Consider the following 19,410-nt stretch of genomic DNA (forward strand, 5'->3'; position numbering starts at 1 on the left):
GCTGGGCAGCACCTTCTTTTGTGTTCTTAGGTCATGTTTTGCTCATTCATCAACTCCTCAGCTGATCTTGTTTCCTCAGACTGCAGACTGTAGGATTTTGAATCCTCTCCCAAATGGATCTCAGCTGAGCAGATTGTTTAGTAAGGTAATCTCACCAACACCTCCAAGTTGTTGGGTTTTGTAGGATTGGAAGGACTGCACTACACTTGTAGAGGACCTGAGTTCATTTTGAAGACACAAAGCAGGGGGCTTACAGCACACGTAACTGCAACTCCATTGGAACCAATGCACTCTTTTGACCTCTGAAGGCACTGTACACAGAAATATGGACACACACACAGACACACACACACACACACACACACACACACACACACACACACACACACACTACAACTACCTCCTCTACTATTACCACTACTAACAATTTATCAATTAAACCTCTACAATTCAATAACAAGATTTATTCTGTGACAACATCCAGTCATTCACATGTACAAGAATAGGAAAATAGACCCAACTCACCATATTTTTTTTACAATTTTAAGAATTTATTCCCATGGAAACAACCCTGGAGGGAAACCGGCCATTTTCTCCTGGAACACTTTATCAAAAGCTTCAGCTTGGGCTACTGTAAAGTGATTCTTCCAGTCCCCAGTCATGCCTAGAAAATGTGAAACAGACACATAGATGGGTTAATGATGATCTCAAGACTGCTCTCAGTCCTTCCTTCACATGCTCTTACCATGTACTTGACAAGGGCCACACAGTTAATAAAGGGGAAGTACCAGTGACTTCGAGAACACATCTTACCCCTGGAAAAATTATACATCAGACATCTACTTCTGTGGCAATAATGTCCTCCCTCCTCCTATCTTATATCAACTACTCTAAGGGCTTCCACACTAGCTCTAACTTTTAGATGTTGAGATTATTCCTGCTTCCCACTACACCTGCATCCATCACACTGTCCAACCCAAAAGAGTTTCTTATCTCAATTATCTAAACAGATTTCAGTTGTTCTTTCTATATTTTAGTGTTTACTTTTAAAACTTCTCCAAAACATGCAAGCAACTTTTAAAAGATCTTTAAAATTATGTTTAATTATGTGTGTGTAGGTACACATGAATGCAGGTTCCTGCAGAACTTTGAGGCATCTGATCCCCTTGAGCTGGAGATGCACAATGTTGTGAGCTACATGCCAATCATCTTGATGCTTTCATCAGATGCAAGAGACCCAGATATTACCTGCTGAGAACACCCCAAGATTTCTATTTTCAATCAGTATAGTGTCTGGTGATGCATGAAGAACTATGTGATCTTTTTATCATATCGTTTGACCAGACTTTGGTTCTCATCACTCCATTCTAGTATGTCTTTGGTTTTGACATTAGAGATGAGAAATTGTCCATCTGCTCTCATTGAACTGTGTGTTCCTTCTTTCTAGAGTGCTGATGTCTTCCATATACTCACTTCCTGTTCTTTGTTTTCCCAATTTATGCCACTGTGACCACCTCTTCCTGTCTTCCTTCCATGTAGAACTCTGCAGGCCCATCCTTGCTGTTTATTATTTCATAACTATGACACTTTGATGAATTTCCTTTTTTGTAAAGATGCTTAAAATATGTATCTTATATATTTAAAAAGTAAGATGTTTCTTTTATCACTAAAGGCTTCATTCCTCAAATCATATCAGACACAAAGATTATACTCATTATGGAATTGTTGAAAGTATTCATGAGTGAGTGAGGAAGGTATTGGCCTTGTTTCCACTTTTCTGATGAGAAAAAATTAGTCCTTGAGATGTTACTCAGCGTGAGAGTGGTGGATGTTGATTTGAAGCCAAGAAGACTGATAGTAGAAGTCATGGTTTTCCTCATCACATTATATTCTTTATGTATCATATAAGTTAACTTTAAATCCCCAGTGGTATTATAGAGAAAATATAAAGTATTGAGAATTAAATGGTAATTATTGATATACCATATTCAAATAATATGCCATTAATCAATATGTCTACAAGAGTGTCATCAGTTAAGAAGGCAACCTGGCAGTATTCATTGCTACTCTCAGCTTTCTTATTATTTTCATTATTGGAACAAATGTATTTATTGTTTCCCACAGCACACCTGGCTCTTGATAAGCCAGATTGGATGCTGAGCTACCAGAATCTCAGTAAATTCAATATGGCTGCCCACTTGGATTGAATCAGTCCAGATGAGAGAAGCATGTCTTTGCAGGTACACACATGAAGTTGTAAGTCGAATTATGTCAAAATCCTGTGCACCTTACAAGCATATGTTTCTCTTCATTCACTCTTTCTAAAAATCCCCTCAAACTCTGGTGTGTCAGGAGACAGGATAATCCTAATGCTTGGTGGCTTAAGTCTTGTTGGAAAGGAAGTTACTCATAGTTCTGGGGGTTTCAGTTCTCCTAATAGGTTTTTGTCCAGACCTTTGCTGTTTTTTTATTGGCCTGCAGTTAGTATGGTTATCTCTAGGTCTTCTTCCCTCTGTGTCTCAGATTAATGCCTTCTAAGGACACCAGTGAAAATGATTAGTGGCTCAAGCACTGTATTTAGGAAACATCCACTCTGAAGTATTGAGGTCCAAAACCTTTGAAGTTTGTCAGAAGATTTTGTTTCATCATGTCTTCATTGTGACAATGTCTTTATAAAAGTTCTGTCTCCTAAACAGCAGATGAATGGGAATGACCATCTCTCCGGTCTGTATTTCCTGCAGTATCAAAATATGGAATTGTAATGATCAACATTGCTTGTAGAAAAATATTGCTTAAGCTTCAAACCAGATTCATCCCACCTAGCCAAATGATTGAGTCTCCCAGGTAAAGAGTAGCTCTCCAGAGGCAAAAACAGGTATTTTTCTTGGATCCTGAGAAGAGCAACTAAAGGAGAGTGAATTCCTTCCACTTAAAGCCAATCTAACAGCTATCAAAGCTTTTCACAGATTGTGATTTAGGGAATTAGGTATCTAATGGTAATTAAATTAATTTTAGAATTAATCTTTGATCTGCTCATACTTTCAAGATTAAAAAAAGGAACCAATCTGATGTATGAATTGAAAAGACCAGCATTATCCCCATGCATCTTATTCTTTCAAAAGTGTTTCCCAGATATCCATCTCAGCATCCTCTGTAATGAAGTCATGAGTCAGGGTGGGGCAAGTAATGAAGTTGGCCGCCCCCTTCAATTACCTGGTTTTCAATGGGACTTACGGCTTATAATGAGTGTGAGTACAAGAAAAATAATTCCCCAGAGTAAAAGTTGTGTTCAAGTGTAAAAGAAATGAATATTACATATAATTAATACGATGATTAAATTACAAATGACTTATGAAGTCAGATCAAGTTTTTTGACAGAACTAACATACATGGTACATGAAAAACACTATGTTTTGGAGAGACTTAACTAAAATTCCATTGTGGTCATCCTGGAAGAATCCACATGGAAAAGAGGAAATGGTAGCTGTCTTCATGGAATTGTGTGCTTGATTCTATTACATCTGCTCCAATGTGTTTCTGACAGAACTTTTACTTGTTAGTTTCCATAGCCTTTCCCTATTAAACAAGCCACTTCATTCCCTTTGGCATTTCATTAAAGTCTTTTATGTATACATACTGTTTTACCTCTGCCAAATTCTGATTCATTACAGGAAATCCAAGAATTGGCAACTTCTCTTCTTATGTGGGACCTTCAGTTCTAGTGCAGACAACTCTGTCTCCACAGAGTCTGGAGAACAGAAGTCTGAGGTTATCTGTCAATAGCAGTGGATTCTCCAGAGGGCTCAGTACATAGTGTATAAATGACCGTATTCTTGAGTTGAAATGTATGCGTGCTCAAATCTGAGCCCAAACTTCCTCTTGTGAGGACACCAGGAGTGGTGGATTAAATGCAGTCTGCTAACCACTTTAACTTACTTAGCTATATGTATAGTCCTGATGTCTTTATATTCTAGGACATGAACTTTACAATCTAGGGTGGAGGAGGTTTGGGTGTTAAGGATAAAGCATGTAAATTATTGGAAGAAGAAAATTAAATACATTATCCATAACACTCCTTTTGCTGCGTTTTAACCCATGTTCTTTACTTGTCCCTAAAGACCTGACATCTGATTCATTCCTTCTTCAATGCCAAGTCCCATCTCACTAATTGTTTGCTAACTAGGTAAAGGTGACACTCCAGGTGTGATTCCTTCTGGCAAAGTTGCTCCTCAACTTATAGCTTTGAAACCACACACACAATCTGTTCCCAGCATAGAGAGGTAGCACAGACATAGAGAAGATGGACATTCCCATTTCTGTAGAGGCAATTCAGAACAAACTGAGTAGCACTGAGCCTGAAGCAATCCAAATTGAGGTTGGTAAACATCATCAGATTGTAACACTGGTGAATAACTAACTTAGTCTCTGTGGGGTCTATTCTCAGCTTGGTGTGAGAAAGCAATCATGACAGTGTCAAAATTTTTTTCAGCCATGAGTGGAAGTATTCTCTGTGTTTATCATCCCAGGTATATCTCTAGTCCCATGCACTAAATGTTTTCTTTGGAGTTTCTATGATACAGGGAGCCTTACAAAGCCTCATTGAAACATGTCTACCCTTCTGTTTTCCATCTAGGGTATTGAACACAACCATCTGTAATCTCAAGATGCTCTCCCAGATCAAATCACTTTTTTCAGAGCTACTGAATCCCACATCATCACCATGGAATGAGTCTTCTGTTAGGTCTGTGAGAAACTATGATGTGATGTGCAACGACTTCAGAAACATTCCCAACTCTTTCTTAGACTCTCACTGGAACAACAAGCCCTCCACATATTGACATATTTTTAAGCTTAAAAATGTCTTTACCTTTTCTAAAGTGAACCAAATTGTGAGGAACAATACTTTTAGGGACCAGACTATAATTGGACATGTTATTTTCTTTCATGGCTTGAAAGGAGCTGTACTTGAGGACCATATCCAGCTCATCTGGCTCTAATTTTTTTCCTAGGAAGTCACAAATCTTCTTTATGATGCTCTTTGTGTCCTAAAAGCAGAAACAAAAATGAAGGTAATCAACAGAAAGCTCTGAGAGAACAGATGCAGAGATGGGAACTATGGATAGAGGGTGAAAAGGGACATGAAGAAAGAAGTGGCATCATGAAATGATAAAGGATTCCGGAAAGAAACAGTACATGTAGACAGTGTAGGAGTCCCACACAGCATTTGAAAATTAAGTAGGCTTGAATTGTGGCTGATCTGTTGCCCTAAAAGACAGAGGCTGGAATTTCTTCTAGGGAGGAGAGGATGTTTGAGACAGGGTCTCATATAACCAATGCTGTTCTCAAACTTACTTCATAGTGGCTGAAGTCCTTGAGCATCTGATCCTCCTGCTTCCATCTCTGTAGTGTTGTGTTCACAGGTGTGTGCCAACCCGCCTACTAAATGCACTGCAATGATTTTTCTTGAGAGAGGATCTCACTATGGAGCCCTGTCTGATGGAATGCAAGTTGCTCTGGAGAGCAGACTGACTTCAAGCTCTAAAAGGACATAGATCTACCCACATGCCTTTACCACCTAAGTGTTGACATTAAAGATGTGCACCACCATACCCAACCTGTCCTGAGATGTTCAAAAAGACTTATAGAAATAATTCTAGACAGTGATCCATGGGAATGAAGGTAATGTGTGCAAAGAATTTGAGAGAGGTTAATGTTTACACAATGTAATACTGTATTCTATGGGTAAATGAGAATAATATATGTTTACACTTTCATGAGACTGATCTGAATAATTATTACTTGGGGGTACTTCTGGAGATATTAGTTTGTGTTGAGTTTTACCTCATGCTGTAACTCAGATGGGCATCACATTCACAGTCTTCCTGCGTCTGATACCATATTCTGGAATTACAACTGTGCACTGCCACAACAGGGTTAATACTAAGAAATAGTCACAAGAAGGCACAGGTTTGGACTTTGCTTTGAATTCCAGCTCTTTTCCTTGGGGCCTAAAGGTATTATTGTTTCAAAACTTTTATTACATATTTTATCACAGATTCAGTTAATATTCAAGGGAAGGTAAACAACCATGGAAATAACAGGAAAAAATGTGTTGAATGGTTGGACAGAAAACATATGGGAAATTGCACTTATAACACAGACAGCTTAGTAAGGAAGCTTCATGGGGAATACTGAATTTTATGAAGAGAAAGTGAAAGATTTTACAAAAGACAAAGCAGTCCTTGGTATTGCTACTTATGTGGAAACTTTCTGTTCCTGGATGATAACATTAAGAGATCAAGTTCCTTTTGAATAATCCATTTTTTTGTTGCTCCTGAATACTTTTCATTAAATATTATTTTTGACTCCTGCCATGGAAGCAGGTATACTGACTACAGATTTACCTTTCCCTGTGTTCCTCCAGATGCAGTTCCCCCATCTCATTCACAGTTATGCCACAGAAAATCTGTGGCAACTACCCCCTCCCATCTAGAGGAGATTCCACAGATCTTAGGACCTGTCATCCAACTCATTGAACTGTCCCAACATCCAACTTCAACAGGCCCTCATTTGGAAACCAAAGACTACTCTGGCCATGGAAGAGTTAAGTTAAGTACAGATCTTCACCTCCCCCTCATTCCTTTGAGTCCATTCCCCCAGGTTACCACCAACTCTGAAACAGAGCACCTGCCTTACACACCCACATCTCTAGTGCATTTCCCAGACACTTCCTAATGTCCCAACACCAGTGCATTGATTTGTTTCATACCTCAACTCCATCATGCATTTCCTGGGAATCCACAGACCAAGCTGGGCAGGGAACAGTTAGGCTAAATGCAAACCTTCACCTTTCCATTAGCTCCTTCAAGTCCAGTCTCCTAGTCTCCTTCCCAGCTCTGTGTAGAGCACCTACTACAGTCTTCCACCCTAAATGCCCTTGTTTCATATGGATAACACAAATACACAAATCTTATCTTCCTTAGTTCCTTCTCCCTACTCATTATTTTGTCCTAGCCAATCCTGAAATCCAGATGACACTCCCTAAGCACCTATAGGCCACTCTAACTAGGAAAGCAAGTAGGCTAACTGTAGATCTTCATCTTTTCCTCCATTCTTCCAAGTCCATGCCTCAATCTCATTTACAGCTTGATATTGAACTTTTGCTGTGGCCTGACCTCACTCAGTGGCCACATTTTCTTCCCTCTTATGGACCTTCTAATGACCTCCTCCTAGATGATCCCCATTCCTAAGGGTCAGCTTTGTATATCTGGAAACATTTTATCTGGAACTCCTTCTGTCCACACCTATCAGAATCCCAGAAGTATTTCCTACAATGCAACACAAAGCCACCACACTCTCCTAAGTACCAGACAGAGAGAAAAAAGTTTAGGAAGGAAGCACCAATCCAACAAAGACAAGACCAGATATCCTCACACAGAATTACAATTTACAAATCCCAGATGCTTAGATGCCAACCTAAAAGTACAGTCAATGATATCCAAAACAGTATGTTTTCACTAGAGCCCAGCAACCACACTTCAACAGGCACTGAGTATTTCAGCATAGCTGCAGAACAAGAAAATGTCTCTAAAATAGCCTGTATGGAGATGAAAGAGGTCCTTAAAATGGAAAAGAATAAATCCCATAAAGATATCTATGAAAACACAGACAGTGGAAGGAAATGTATGATACCACTCAGGATCCAAAAGTGGAATTATAATCAACCAAGAAAATCCAAATTGAAGGATATCTACATAAGAAAAACTTAGGAACTCAAACAGGAACCTCAGATGTGAGCTTTATTAGTAGAATAGAAGAAATGAATGAGAGAATCCCAGAAGAAATGGATACACTTGTTAAAGAAAAGGTTAAATCTAAAAAATTCATTTCACAAAACGTTCAAGATATCTGGGACACTATGAAAAGTACAAGTCTAAAATTTAAAATAGAGGAAGAAGAAACACAGGTCAAAGGTACAGAAAATATTTTCAACAAAATCATAGAAAAAAATTCTCTAACCTAAAGACATGACTATCAAAGTAAAAGAAGCAAACAGGACACCAAATAGACTGAATCAGGAAAGAAAGTTCCCTTAGCATATAATAATTATAAAAAAATTATAAATGTAAAGGGCAAATTGTGGATGAATTGGTAAGTGCTGGAACGGTAGAATCATGTGGAGAGGGTAAAAGGAGAGAGACTTGGAGGAGGGAATATGGGGGAGTCACAGATAAAATTAAGGGGCATTTGAGGGAACATATGCAATCTAATACAGTATATATACATATGAGGACCATCTAAATAATGTGACCTAATAATGGGGGAGATGGTGTTCCAAATGAACATCTCTTGTCACCAAAGGAATTTTTTATTACTGAGACTGGTTTATATCTAATTGAGCTGTTGGCCAAAGAGACCTCATGGGAACCCCTAACAACACAGGCTATAGGTTGCTCTTCACAAACTGACGGCAAGGTGCTATTGCTGAAGTCAACACCTTTATAAGTCATTTAACATGGAGATGCTTGGCTGGTGACTACATAGAGCTTTCATCTCTACTTTCTAGCATTTTTGTTACTGGAATGTAATTTTCACACTATCAAAAGAGAAATGGTAACATGAAGCCAGCCACAAATCCTTTGATCTACAAAAGTGTTTGCTGTGGAGCAATCCTTTTCTACATTATGAATATGTATTACTCACCTTGGTTAATAAAAAGGCGACAGGCAGTTAGCCAGGCAGGAAGTTAGATGGGAAAGAAAAACGGAGAATGATAGGATGAACAAGAGTGGATTCAGGAGGGATGCCAGCCAGCTGATCAGGAAGCAAGTCATGCTGGAGGATATGTAAAGCCACAAGCAACTAGGCATTACGAAGATTAATAGAAATGGCTTATATTAAATATAAAATTGAGCTGGTATCAAGCCTACACTATCAGCAAAGGATTTACAATACATATTTAGCCTCTGATTCTGCATTTTAGGACTATCCCATTTGGGATAGGAAATGTCCCTTTACATATGGCATTCCAATGTGTGGCCAAAGTTTTCACATAAAACCTGAAAAGCCTTAAAAAAGGATACTAGACAAACAAGAATGTAGTCAAACATGGCTTTTTGGTAGTGACCTTTCTCCAGTGGGCTCTGTTTGCTGGCAGTGAGCAGAGGCATGGCTTCTTCAAGAGATGACTTTGTGGCTTGGTGCTAGTGGCAAAAATGGGCAATGGCTCTTTTCAGAGGCCCTACTACCAAACATTTACATGGTGTTTTTGAGCAGCTGGCAACATGCTATTCTGGGGTAGCATGGACTACAAATTTCCTAGAGATCAGGAAGTAAACATGGTTTTCAATGCTGGTGGTAAACATGCCTCTGACATGAGACCAGACTCTCGGGAACAGAGTTTGAGAAGCTAGCACCAGCATGTTGTGATCTATATGGTGATATTTTATTTGCACTGAAATGTGATTTTATTTGTATGTTAATAAATAAAGTTGCCTGGGGGTCAGAGCTAAAAGCAAGCCATTTAGCAGAAGTCAGTGGTGGCACACATCCTTAATCTGATCACATGGCAGGCAGAGTTTCTGTGTGTTCAAGGACATGGCCAAGTGGTGACAGGATCCTTTAATCTCAGTAAGAAACATAGAGACATGGAGGTCTGTTTAGAGAAGCAGTGATGAGGAAATCATGTGGTTGGGTTTAAAGCCAATGAGAAAGTAGAACAGAAAGGCAATAAAAAGATGGATCACACAGGAGAAGGTCTCTTTCTTAGGGGAAGGACAGCAGCGACTGGTAAGCTAAAGGCTTTGCTAGTGCTCTGGTCTTTTGTGCTTTTAACTCTGCATTTGGCTCTGTGTTTCTTATTTAATAAGACCGTTCATACTTTCATCTACAGATCTAACTTATATAGCAGTTTTTTTGTTCATGCAGACAGAAAAGTTTATAGATATGCAGTAAGGAATATGTTCAGACAAAACGAGCCTCTAAATGGGTCACAGTGTGTTTAAAAATATTCATCAGGTTGGAAGAGAGAAAAAAGTATATATATACTTACATTATAAATATATATATATTCTTACATTATATTCATACATTAAAAAATATAGTTTTAAAATAAATTCCTTAAACAATAAACCCTGTGAATGTGAAAAACACATAGGCAGTATGGATACTGTATATTTTTATTTTGTCTTTAAATGTTTTGACTACTCATCAACAAATGAGAACTGCAAAGTAACATTTGATTATGAAAGCTGCTAGATGTAAACAACCTATAATTTTAAAATCATCTTAATATCAAAATTTAAGTCAAAAATATGTTACTTTGGGAAAAGGATCTCCTTTGATTTCAACAGGAAGGAAGAGACTCTGGATTCATTCTAGTTCAAGAAAAATCAGGTTTGAATAAAAACAACCCCCTGAGAAATTTCAGATGGGAACAGATGGCAAAGATGAAGAGGTCTGAGAGTGCCTCTGTTACAGTTCACTCTGAGTTCTGCATCAGAACAACTTCAAGGCTGCTGGCTGAGATGATCCAGCCTCACAGAGTACTTCAGTCAGGACTCGGCCATAATCCTAAATTTTCTCAGGATCCCCAAAAGATTACTAGCTCCTGTAACCAACAGGAAGTAATCTAGAGAAATACACCCAATTTATTCCTAAAAATAAATTATGAATGTTTGTCATGATGTAGGGGGGCTGATTACAAGTTGTTACACATAATGATCAGAACAAAAAATGCTAACAAAGGAGATTAGATTCAGGAACCTTGTTCTGAAAAGAAAAAGGGGATATTTAAATGATAGGATAAAATACTAGATTATTAAATTCACTTCAATCCAAAAAACAAGTATCAATCCTATGTATTTTACACTGGTATGGATTTTGGTTTATTGATACAAATTTAAAGTGAGTTTTGGTATACTGTATGTAACTCTACTCTAATTTCAGGTATTATGTTGTGTATCTCATTTAAAAATGTAATATATAGTTAAATACAGATTAATAGTCAGCTATAATAGCAAACTTACAGTCATGCTATTTAGGTCTTCTAGGCATACAGAGATATATTTCAGATAGACAGGCAATCTTCAAACACTTCAAAGACCTACAGAATATGGCACTTAAAATGTTTTAAGAACTTAGATGTTTCTTGATTTAGTGAGACATGTCTGCTCCTAGGATCACCAAATAAATCAAAGAGGATGATGGGTATCGAAGAAACTGTATATGGAGTTTGTTTTCTTTATGGCAAAAGTAAGCATGGGGGTATATAAACTGCCCTTGCCTAAATTGCTGACAGTTACTCTTTAAACTGGACCATCAGGATACAAGAAAGGTGACTGCTGAACTTTGCCAAGACAGTGTAGGACAGTCCTTCAAAATTCTCTGCTTCACAGGAAAGTCTGTCAGATACTCTTGGCCTGTAGGTCACATTTGGATGCCCCAATGTTATAGCCGAACTTTGGGTGAATGTCCAGGCAACCTGATGTCCCTGTTATTGGGTAACTTTTCAGCTTTCTGGTTTTTTTTTTTTTATGGAGCTACAGACTAAAAAGTTATAACTATACTTTCCCTTAGTTATAATAGAAAGGAAATTTGATACAAAACTTTAGACAAGACAAGATAAGATAGATAAGTATTTTCTCTAATTTTGCCAAATATAAATGGATCAAATATTGTTACAGTAATTCTTACTTCATAAGTGTTTTATTTGTATATAGTTTTACTATATTCAGGTTAAGATATTACTATTAGTTTATTACTTTTTGTTAGACAAAAAGGGGAGTATTCTGTGTAACAATATTTTTCTATAACAAGAATATGTATTACTCACATTGGTTGATAAAAAGCTGACTAACTCAAGCCAGGCAGTTGTGGCCCACACCTTTAATCCCAGCACTCAGGAGGCAGAGCCAGGTGGATCTCTGTGAATTTGAGGGTAGCCTGGTCTACAGAGTGAGATCTAGGACAGGCACCAAAACTACACAGAGAAACCCTGTATCAAAAAACCCAAAAAAAAAAAAAAAACCAGACTAACTCACATTCAGCCTCTGAGTTAGTTATTTGGGACCAGGTGGTTGGGACAGGAAACTTCCTTTTACATAGTCCTACTTGCAAGATATGCTAGGGCAATGATGACACAAAGCTCATGGGAGTAACCAATATATGATTTTACTTGTCCCACTCCAGGAGATGGAACATATAGCTGACACTGCTTTGGTGACCAGAGTCTAGACAGCCTGGGGACCTCTGGTAAAACCAAGTAATACTGGTCTGGAAAATTAGTGACAAAAACGACTCTAGATGGTGTTCTGCTGTGCTCAGATTAGTGCCTTGTACAGCCATCATCAGAGAAGTTTTCTCACAAAGCAGTCAGGAATGAAAATAGAGATTCACAGACAGAGAACACACAGAGTTTGAGATACTTTTGAACAATCAGCCCTAAAAGGTATGTTTCCACCAAATCTCTCACTTTAGAGCTCAGATAACTCTTCAGAAGAAGAAAGAGTGTTAGCACCAGAGAAGAGGGAGGACACTGATAAAACATGACCATCCACATCAACATAAGAAAACCTCATATGAACCCACAGACTGGAGCAGCATGCATAGTGCCACACCAGTCTGCACCAATCCTCTGCTTATATGTTAGGGCCTATGGTTCAGTGATTTTGTGGTCTTCCTGGATATTCTAGCATGTGAGTCTCTGCTTGCGCCTTCTCTTGTACTGTTTTCCTTCTGTTGGTTTGTCTTGTCCAACTCTGAGGGGATAATATTATTTCATCATATTTTGGTGCATTTTGTTGTATTTTTTTAATTAATGAATGGAAATCGAGCCACTAGAGTAAAGGTTAATGACTGAAATGTAATTTATACGAGCTAAGAAAGGGAAAATCAATTTCTCCAATGAAGTGACACTGGATATATCAATGACTCCAGGGAAGTCTTCCTATGTAAGAGTAGTTGACCAACATATAATAGGCTTTACAGGATTTTTGGGTGTGTGTGTGTGTGTGATGGTATTGTGTTCCCTGAAATATTGTGCATGCTAATGAACTTATCGGGGTCAGAGAATAGAACAGCTACAATATTAAACATAGAGGATAGGCAGTGGTAGTACACGCCATTAATCTTAGCATTCCAGAGGCAGAGATCTACCTGGATCTCTGTGTGTTCAAGGATACAGCCAAGCATAGTGACTCATGCCTTTAATCCCAGAAAATGAGCCTTTAATCCCAAGGAGTGATGGCAGAAAGCAGAGAGGTATATAAGGCGTGAAGACCAGAAACTCAAAGCTTTTGGCTGGTTAAGCTTTTAGGCTTTTGAGTAGCAGTTCAGCTGAGATTCATTCTGGATGAGGACTCAGAGGTTTCTAGTCTAGCCCCATGTTGGGCGCCAGTTATAGCATGAATCTTAAAGAGTCTTATTAATAAAAACAAACCTGGGAGCCAGATATTGGGGCAAATGCTGGAAGATCAGAGAAGCAGAACAGGCCACAGCTACCTCATCTCACCAGTTCCTCAGCTGATCATGTTTCTTCAGACTGGAATCTTCTGAGTTTGTTTGTTTGTTTGTTTTGATGCCTGTGCAGGGACTTTTATTTAGTTGAAGTTCAATATTTCTATTTTTTCTTTTTGCTATTTTTTTATTTCGTTTTCTTTCAGGGGGATTATTATTTATTTGGATTTTGTATGGTTTTTTTTTTCAGAAAGAATTTAAGGCTGGATAGACAGGGAGGAGGGGAAATTTTGGGAGAAATAGTGGGAGAGAAATAATCTGATCAAAAAGTATTTAAATTAAAAATTGTTTTAAATAATAAAAAATTTAATAGGATAAGTAAAAATGAAAACAAAGAAGTTACAGCTATCAATAACCTTTACCATTACCAGAGTCTAATTCTAAAAGGTAAACAATGGCTGTAAGGCTGATTCTTCTTTTTTTTTTTTTTTTTTTTTTTTGTTTTTCGAGACAGGGTTTCTCTGTGTAGCTTTGCGCCCTTCCTGGAACTCACTTGGTAGTCCAGGCTGGCCTCGAACTCATAGAGATCCGCCTGGCTCTGCCTCCCAGTGCTGGGATTCAAGGCGTGCGCCACCACCGCCCGGCTAAGGCTGATTCTTCTAATCTTTAACTAAATTTTTTGAACTGTTCTAAGGATGAGCAAGTGTTTTGTCTGACAGAGTATACACTTTCGTTCTTGTTCAGTAAGAACTACAACTGCTTTGTAAATGATTGTTACCTTTCACCTATAACTTCAAAAGTACTTAAACTTTTGAACTGCTGATCATAGGAGAATATGTTTGTTCTTATATGCTTGGTGTCATTATTCTGTGTCCATCATTAGAGAGAGTACTTTTTTAGCTAAATGACAATAAAATACACAAATGAACTCAAAATTATTTTCTTTTGAAACAATTTCTCTTATACAAAGAAGGATAACCTAGAACTCTTGAATCTGACTCTCTCTCCCAGTGCTGGTTTTAGACTCATGTGACACCTTGCCAAGATATTTCTTTAATTTATTAAAATAAGAAATATTTGAGACATATGCACAGTACTTAATCATATTGATAACCTTCTGTGGAGCATTTCAATGAAATGAAAGCTGCAATGATCTGATAAGGTTTTGCCCTATCAGTCTATTTACAAATATGACATTACTAAACGTTCAAAATTTTAGATTATCTCTACAAAGAGTTTTGAAATCTCCATTGTATTCTAGCCCATCATGTAGAATCCTCTGTACTGCAGAGCACAGGACACAGTCCTCCCTGATTGACTGCATCCTGTACATGTCTAGTCAGATGTGAGTATCACTCAGTGCTGTTCATGTGACTTCAGCTCATGTGCTTTCCCAGGATTCACAGATGGATTTCCTGCCTTTGTCTCTCTTTTTGCCATCAAGGGGAGATGACACACATTTGGGCACAACAGTGAAATGACACCACTTTACCCATTCCCCACTGACCACTGGGTTATTAGGTGTATTGAATGTGTTGCATAGACAGAATTAAAACACCTATAGTGCAAATGTGAGCTACCCCAGAATGGATTAGGGTAAAGAAGTTGTGGGTGATGGACAAAGAGGCTAGAGAGAAAGTGCCAGATGCAGGGCAATAAAGGACATGGAACATAATTTCACTTTTATTGACTCTTCATTAGCCTAACATTTACATGGGGATACTGAGAAATGTTGGATTCTGCATGGTGTGAGTTTGTGAGAATCTTAGTGATTGCTGTAAGAATTAAAGCTACCTGTTTCATGTCTTCATAGTTCAGTAGCAGGAAGTTGTCCTTTTCTCTCATGGACAGCCAGGCACGTGTGTGCTCAAACCATGATCCATATACCACTGTATGAAGGGAAGAGGAAAGAGTTGATTATAAAGTATGAAAGTGAGGTCTGCCTGATGTTCTTCACTTTTCTGGAAATGCAGACAGTATTTAAAATATACAATGTCAAATTGGGCCCATACACACAGATAGTGAGCTGATTAAATCAAATTCCTTAGTAAACTCATCACCTCACAACCTTACCCCTGATACCACATGGAGACATACTCTTATTGGGCTGCAATGATGGAGGTATGTACTGCGGAAAAGCAATCATGTCAATACAGTAAGCCTGTATTGCATGGCCAGGCTTGGACTTTGTATTACCATCATGTCTGAAGATTTATCTTAACCCTTTCTGAGGGAGATCCCCTCATCCTGGCATCTACCTCCAAGCTTCCACCACTTCTCAATAGTGATTCATCAACTAGCCTCCCAAAACACAGACAACTAGAGACTTTCCAGGCACAGCCCAAATGCTTCACCCCAAAGCTTCATTTACATTCCTAGGACTATTGTGATGTGTTCTCAACAGTCACAGTGTCTTCACTGTTCTTTGTCTAAGGCTTTCTGTAAAAGTCTCAGCCTAGGCCGGGCGGTGGTGGCGCACGCCTTGAATCCCAGCACTCGGGAGGCAGAGCCAGGCGGATCTCTGTGAGTTCGAGGCCAGCCTGGGCTACCAAGTGAGTTCCAGGAGAGGCGCAAAGCTACACAGTGAAACCCTGTCTCGAAAAAAAAAAAAAAAGTCTCAGCCTCCATTGCACTCTTGGATTGGTCACCATTATCTGAAGAACTAACAGAATCAAGTCAGGATAGAAGTTCAGAGTTAAGCCATAGTCAGAGCAGTAGGATGCATGAATTAAAGAAATACATGATTTGATTAAAAGCTGGGGGTAAATGATCTACACAGAAGTAGTAGAAGGAAAGTGAATAGAACAATAGATGACAGAATTTTTTATTGAAAGCTGGGGATAAATGATCCACAGATAATTAGTGAAGGGAAAGTAAATTGCACAATACATGACAGAATTAAGCCACTTGAGATTGAAAGTTGGACTCAGGTCATGGCTCAATGGAAAGCATTTGCCTTGCATGTATGAGGACCTGAGTTTGAATCCTCTAGAAAAACTCAAAGATGGTGATGCCGTAAATTTGTTACCCTAGTGCTCCTTCTATTACATGGGAGGTGGAGACAGGAGAATGCTCAGAAGCTTGTGACCAAGTAATCTGGCACACACAGTGCTGAACAAGAAGAAAGAGACTCTATCTCAAACAAGGTAGAAATTAAGGCTCAACACCTGATGTTGTTGTTTTTTCTTCCACACTCAAGCTTTGGCACAAAAACAGCCACATTCTCACATTTATATGCACACCATGGTAAACACACACACCTATGCACATCAAAAGAAAAGCTAAAATCCAAACCAAATGTGGTGTCATACATCTGTGATACTAGTACTCAGGAGGTAGAAACAAGAGAAGACCAGAGGATCAATGTCATTTTCCAATACATAGAGAATTTGTGGTCACCATTGCGTACAACAGATCCTGTCTGAAAAGAAACAAAAAGCTAAAACCATGTAGGTTTGAGCACCAAAAATAAGCCAATGACATATACATAGCTTACAATTAACAGCTGTTCTGCCTTTGAAGTCCTTTTAAAAGATATGTGTTTATTTGGAGATTTAAAAGATTGCAGAGGGTATGTTAACAAGTCTGCCTTAGTATTGGCATATAGGCAAGGATGCTCTTGAACTATGGATTCACTTGAATCCACCCCATGAATAATGTGATTGCAAGCTTGCACCATACTAAATAGACTGGATATTTACTCTTATGTTACATTTTAATTGATATGTTTCAAGTGATGAGACTTGATGACTCTCTCCAACAACACACAACTACAAGATCTGAGAGTTTGCAGGGAGCAATGTTCAATAAGCACACAACTCAGTGCCTGCTTGCTTCCTAGTAAAGTGTGGTAAAGAAGACAGAAAGATCCAATGACAAAGAAGAGAAGAGTGATATTTTTGTATGATGTTGGTAAGAATGATTCCCATCAATACAACAACCTGTTGAATGAAATCAAATGAAGGTGTGAATCAAGGTTGTATTACATCATTAATAACCAAATCAATGAACAGAGTGAGGGGGAAAGTCATCTGGTAGAGAGAGAGGTGGAGAAGAGGAGAGAGAGTGGGAAGGAGAGAGAAAGAGAGAGAGAGACAGAGACATAGAGACAGATAGAGAGGATGTTATACATGGTACTCACTGAACATACAAGGCCCTAGAGACTTGTAGTTAATGAAATCATTTTTAAGACATTTATTTTTTTATTTTTGTATAGGTTTGTGCATTTTCATTTGAGTATAAATCTCTCTCCCCTGCTCTGTGTGTGTGTGTGTGTGTGTGTGTGTGTGTGTGTGTGTGTGTGTGTGTGTGTACTAAATGTAGAAATTAGCACAAATGATCTATCCAACTAATAAATAGCAAATGGAGTAAATACAGATACAAAAGGGAATGGTGGCATTATGAGATAACAATGGATTAAATAGTTCTTATTGTATAAACCTGAAGACCAAACTGTCTCTGTATCCCACATCAGTTAGAAGGAGACAACTGACACCATAAAGTTGTTCTCAGATTCTCACAAATGTTCTTTGGGATGTGTGTACTCACACAGACAATCATGCACACATACACACCAGATCATAATAAATAAGATATTATTAAAGGAAAAAAATCACAGTGTGAATGCAAGGCAGAGGACGTGGGGCAATCTAATAAGAATGAAGATAACATAATAAGAATATAGGAGTTGTAATTCCAAGATATCTGCCACTCTACGAAAAGATAAAATCTGAGGTTTATAGGTATAAAAAAATTTTAGATCATTTCCTGTAGCTAGGAAAGGATATGATGTGTTCAGTAGTTTTTAATGTTAACTTAAAACAACCTGTAAACACCCTGGAAAAGATTTTCAATGATGAATTTTCTACATTACATTGGCCTGCGGACATGTCTTTGAAGTTGTGTCCTAATAGTTCATTGATAATGTAGAATGATGGAGCAAATTATGAGCAGCATCATTCCTGACTCATGGGAGTCCAGAAAAGCATAAGGGAAGAGAAAGCTAGCTGCAGGCAAAAAAGCATAAGTAAATATATTTATTGTCTGTCTGATCTTGACTGTGAATGTATTGTTTAACTTCCAACCAAGACTTCCCATCAATAAAAACTGTAACCTGGAGTTGTGAGCAAAAGAAATCCTTTTCTCTCTAAGTTGCTTTTTGTTAGAACAGATGTCATTTAAGATACAGGTAGAATTTAGGACACCAAATGGACAAGACTAGCAAAGAAACTCCTCTCATAATATTATAATTAAACAAAAAAAATTCATTGAAATTGGCAAGAGAGAAACACCAAGTCAAACATACAGGAAGGTCTGTCAGAATAACATACTTTTTAACTGAGACTTTAACAAACAGGAGTACTAGCTGGTTGTATTTCAAATTCTAAAAGAAAACCAATGGCAAATCAGACTACTGTACTCATCAAAGCTGCTTGTCATAAATAAAGGAGATATAAAACTTTATATGCTAAAAATATGTGAAATGAATTTATGACCACCAACACAGCTCTACAAAACATATTTACAGGAGTTTTCTATACTGAAGAGAAAAATAGATGTATCCTTAAGACTGCAACAAGAATAAGTTGCCTTCCCTAGTCAACTTGACACAACCTAGAATTATCTGAGAAATTCTCAGTTAAGATATTGTCCCCATCGGATTGGCCTATGACCAGGTGTTTGAGCTGTTGTCTTTGTTGATGATTGATGTGTAGGGCCAACAGCATAGGTAGCTGGGTCTGAGCTGTATGAGAAAGCTAACCTAGAATGACAAACTGAAGAAGTTAACAAGCAAATCAGTAAAATTGTTTCTTTCTGCTTCAGTTCCTTCTGGAGATACTGTTCTGACTTCTCCCATCGATACATTGTGACCTGAAAGTATAAGCCATATAAATACTTTCTTCCCCTACATTGCAAAAGTGTTTTATTGCAGAAACCATAAAGAAAACCAAAACA

At 38.1% G+C, this 19,410-nt stretch overlaps 1 protein-coding gene across 2 annotated transcripts in view; it reads right to left on the reverse strand.

Annotated features, from left to right (window-relative positions):
* Nucleotides 1–551: 551 nt before the first annotated feature.
* LOC128094560 (sulfotransferase 2A1-like) overlaps nucleotides 552–19,410 on the reverse strand; it is a 40,606-nt gene continuing 21,747 nt past the window's right edge. For both annotated transcript variants that reach the window (XM_052712990.1, XM_052712988.1), the window contains exons 4-6: nucleotides 15,250–15,344; nucleotides 4,868–5,045; nucleotides 552–664 (exon numbers count right to left, since the gene is read on the reverse strand). In XM_052712990.1, the coding sequence (XP_052568950.1) occupies nucleotides 552–664; nucleotides 4,868–5,045; nucleotides 15,250–15,344 (386 nt within the window). The remainder of the gene's footprint in view (nucleotides 665–4,867; nucleotides 5,046–15,249; nucleotides 15,345–19,410) is intronic.

This window comes from Peromyscus californicus, unplaced genomic scaffold (assembly GCF_007827085.1).
Source record: "Peromyscus californicus insignis strain IS unplaced genomic scaffold, ASM782708v3 Scaffold_4__1_contigs__length_199733344, whole genome shotgun sequence".
In the NCBI taxonomy this organism is placed as follows: Eukaryota; Metazoa; Chordata; class Mammalia; order Rodentia; family Cricetidae; genus Peromyscus; species Peromyscus californicus.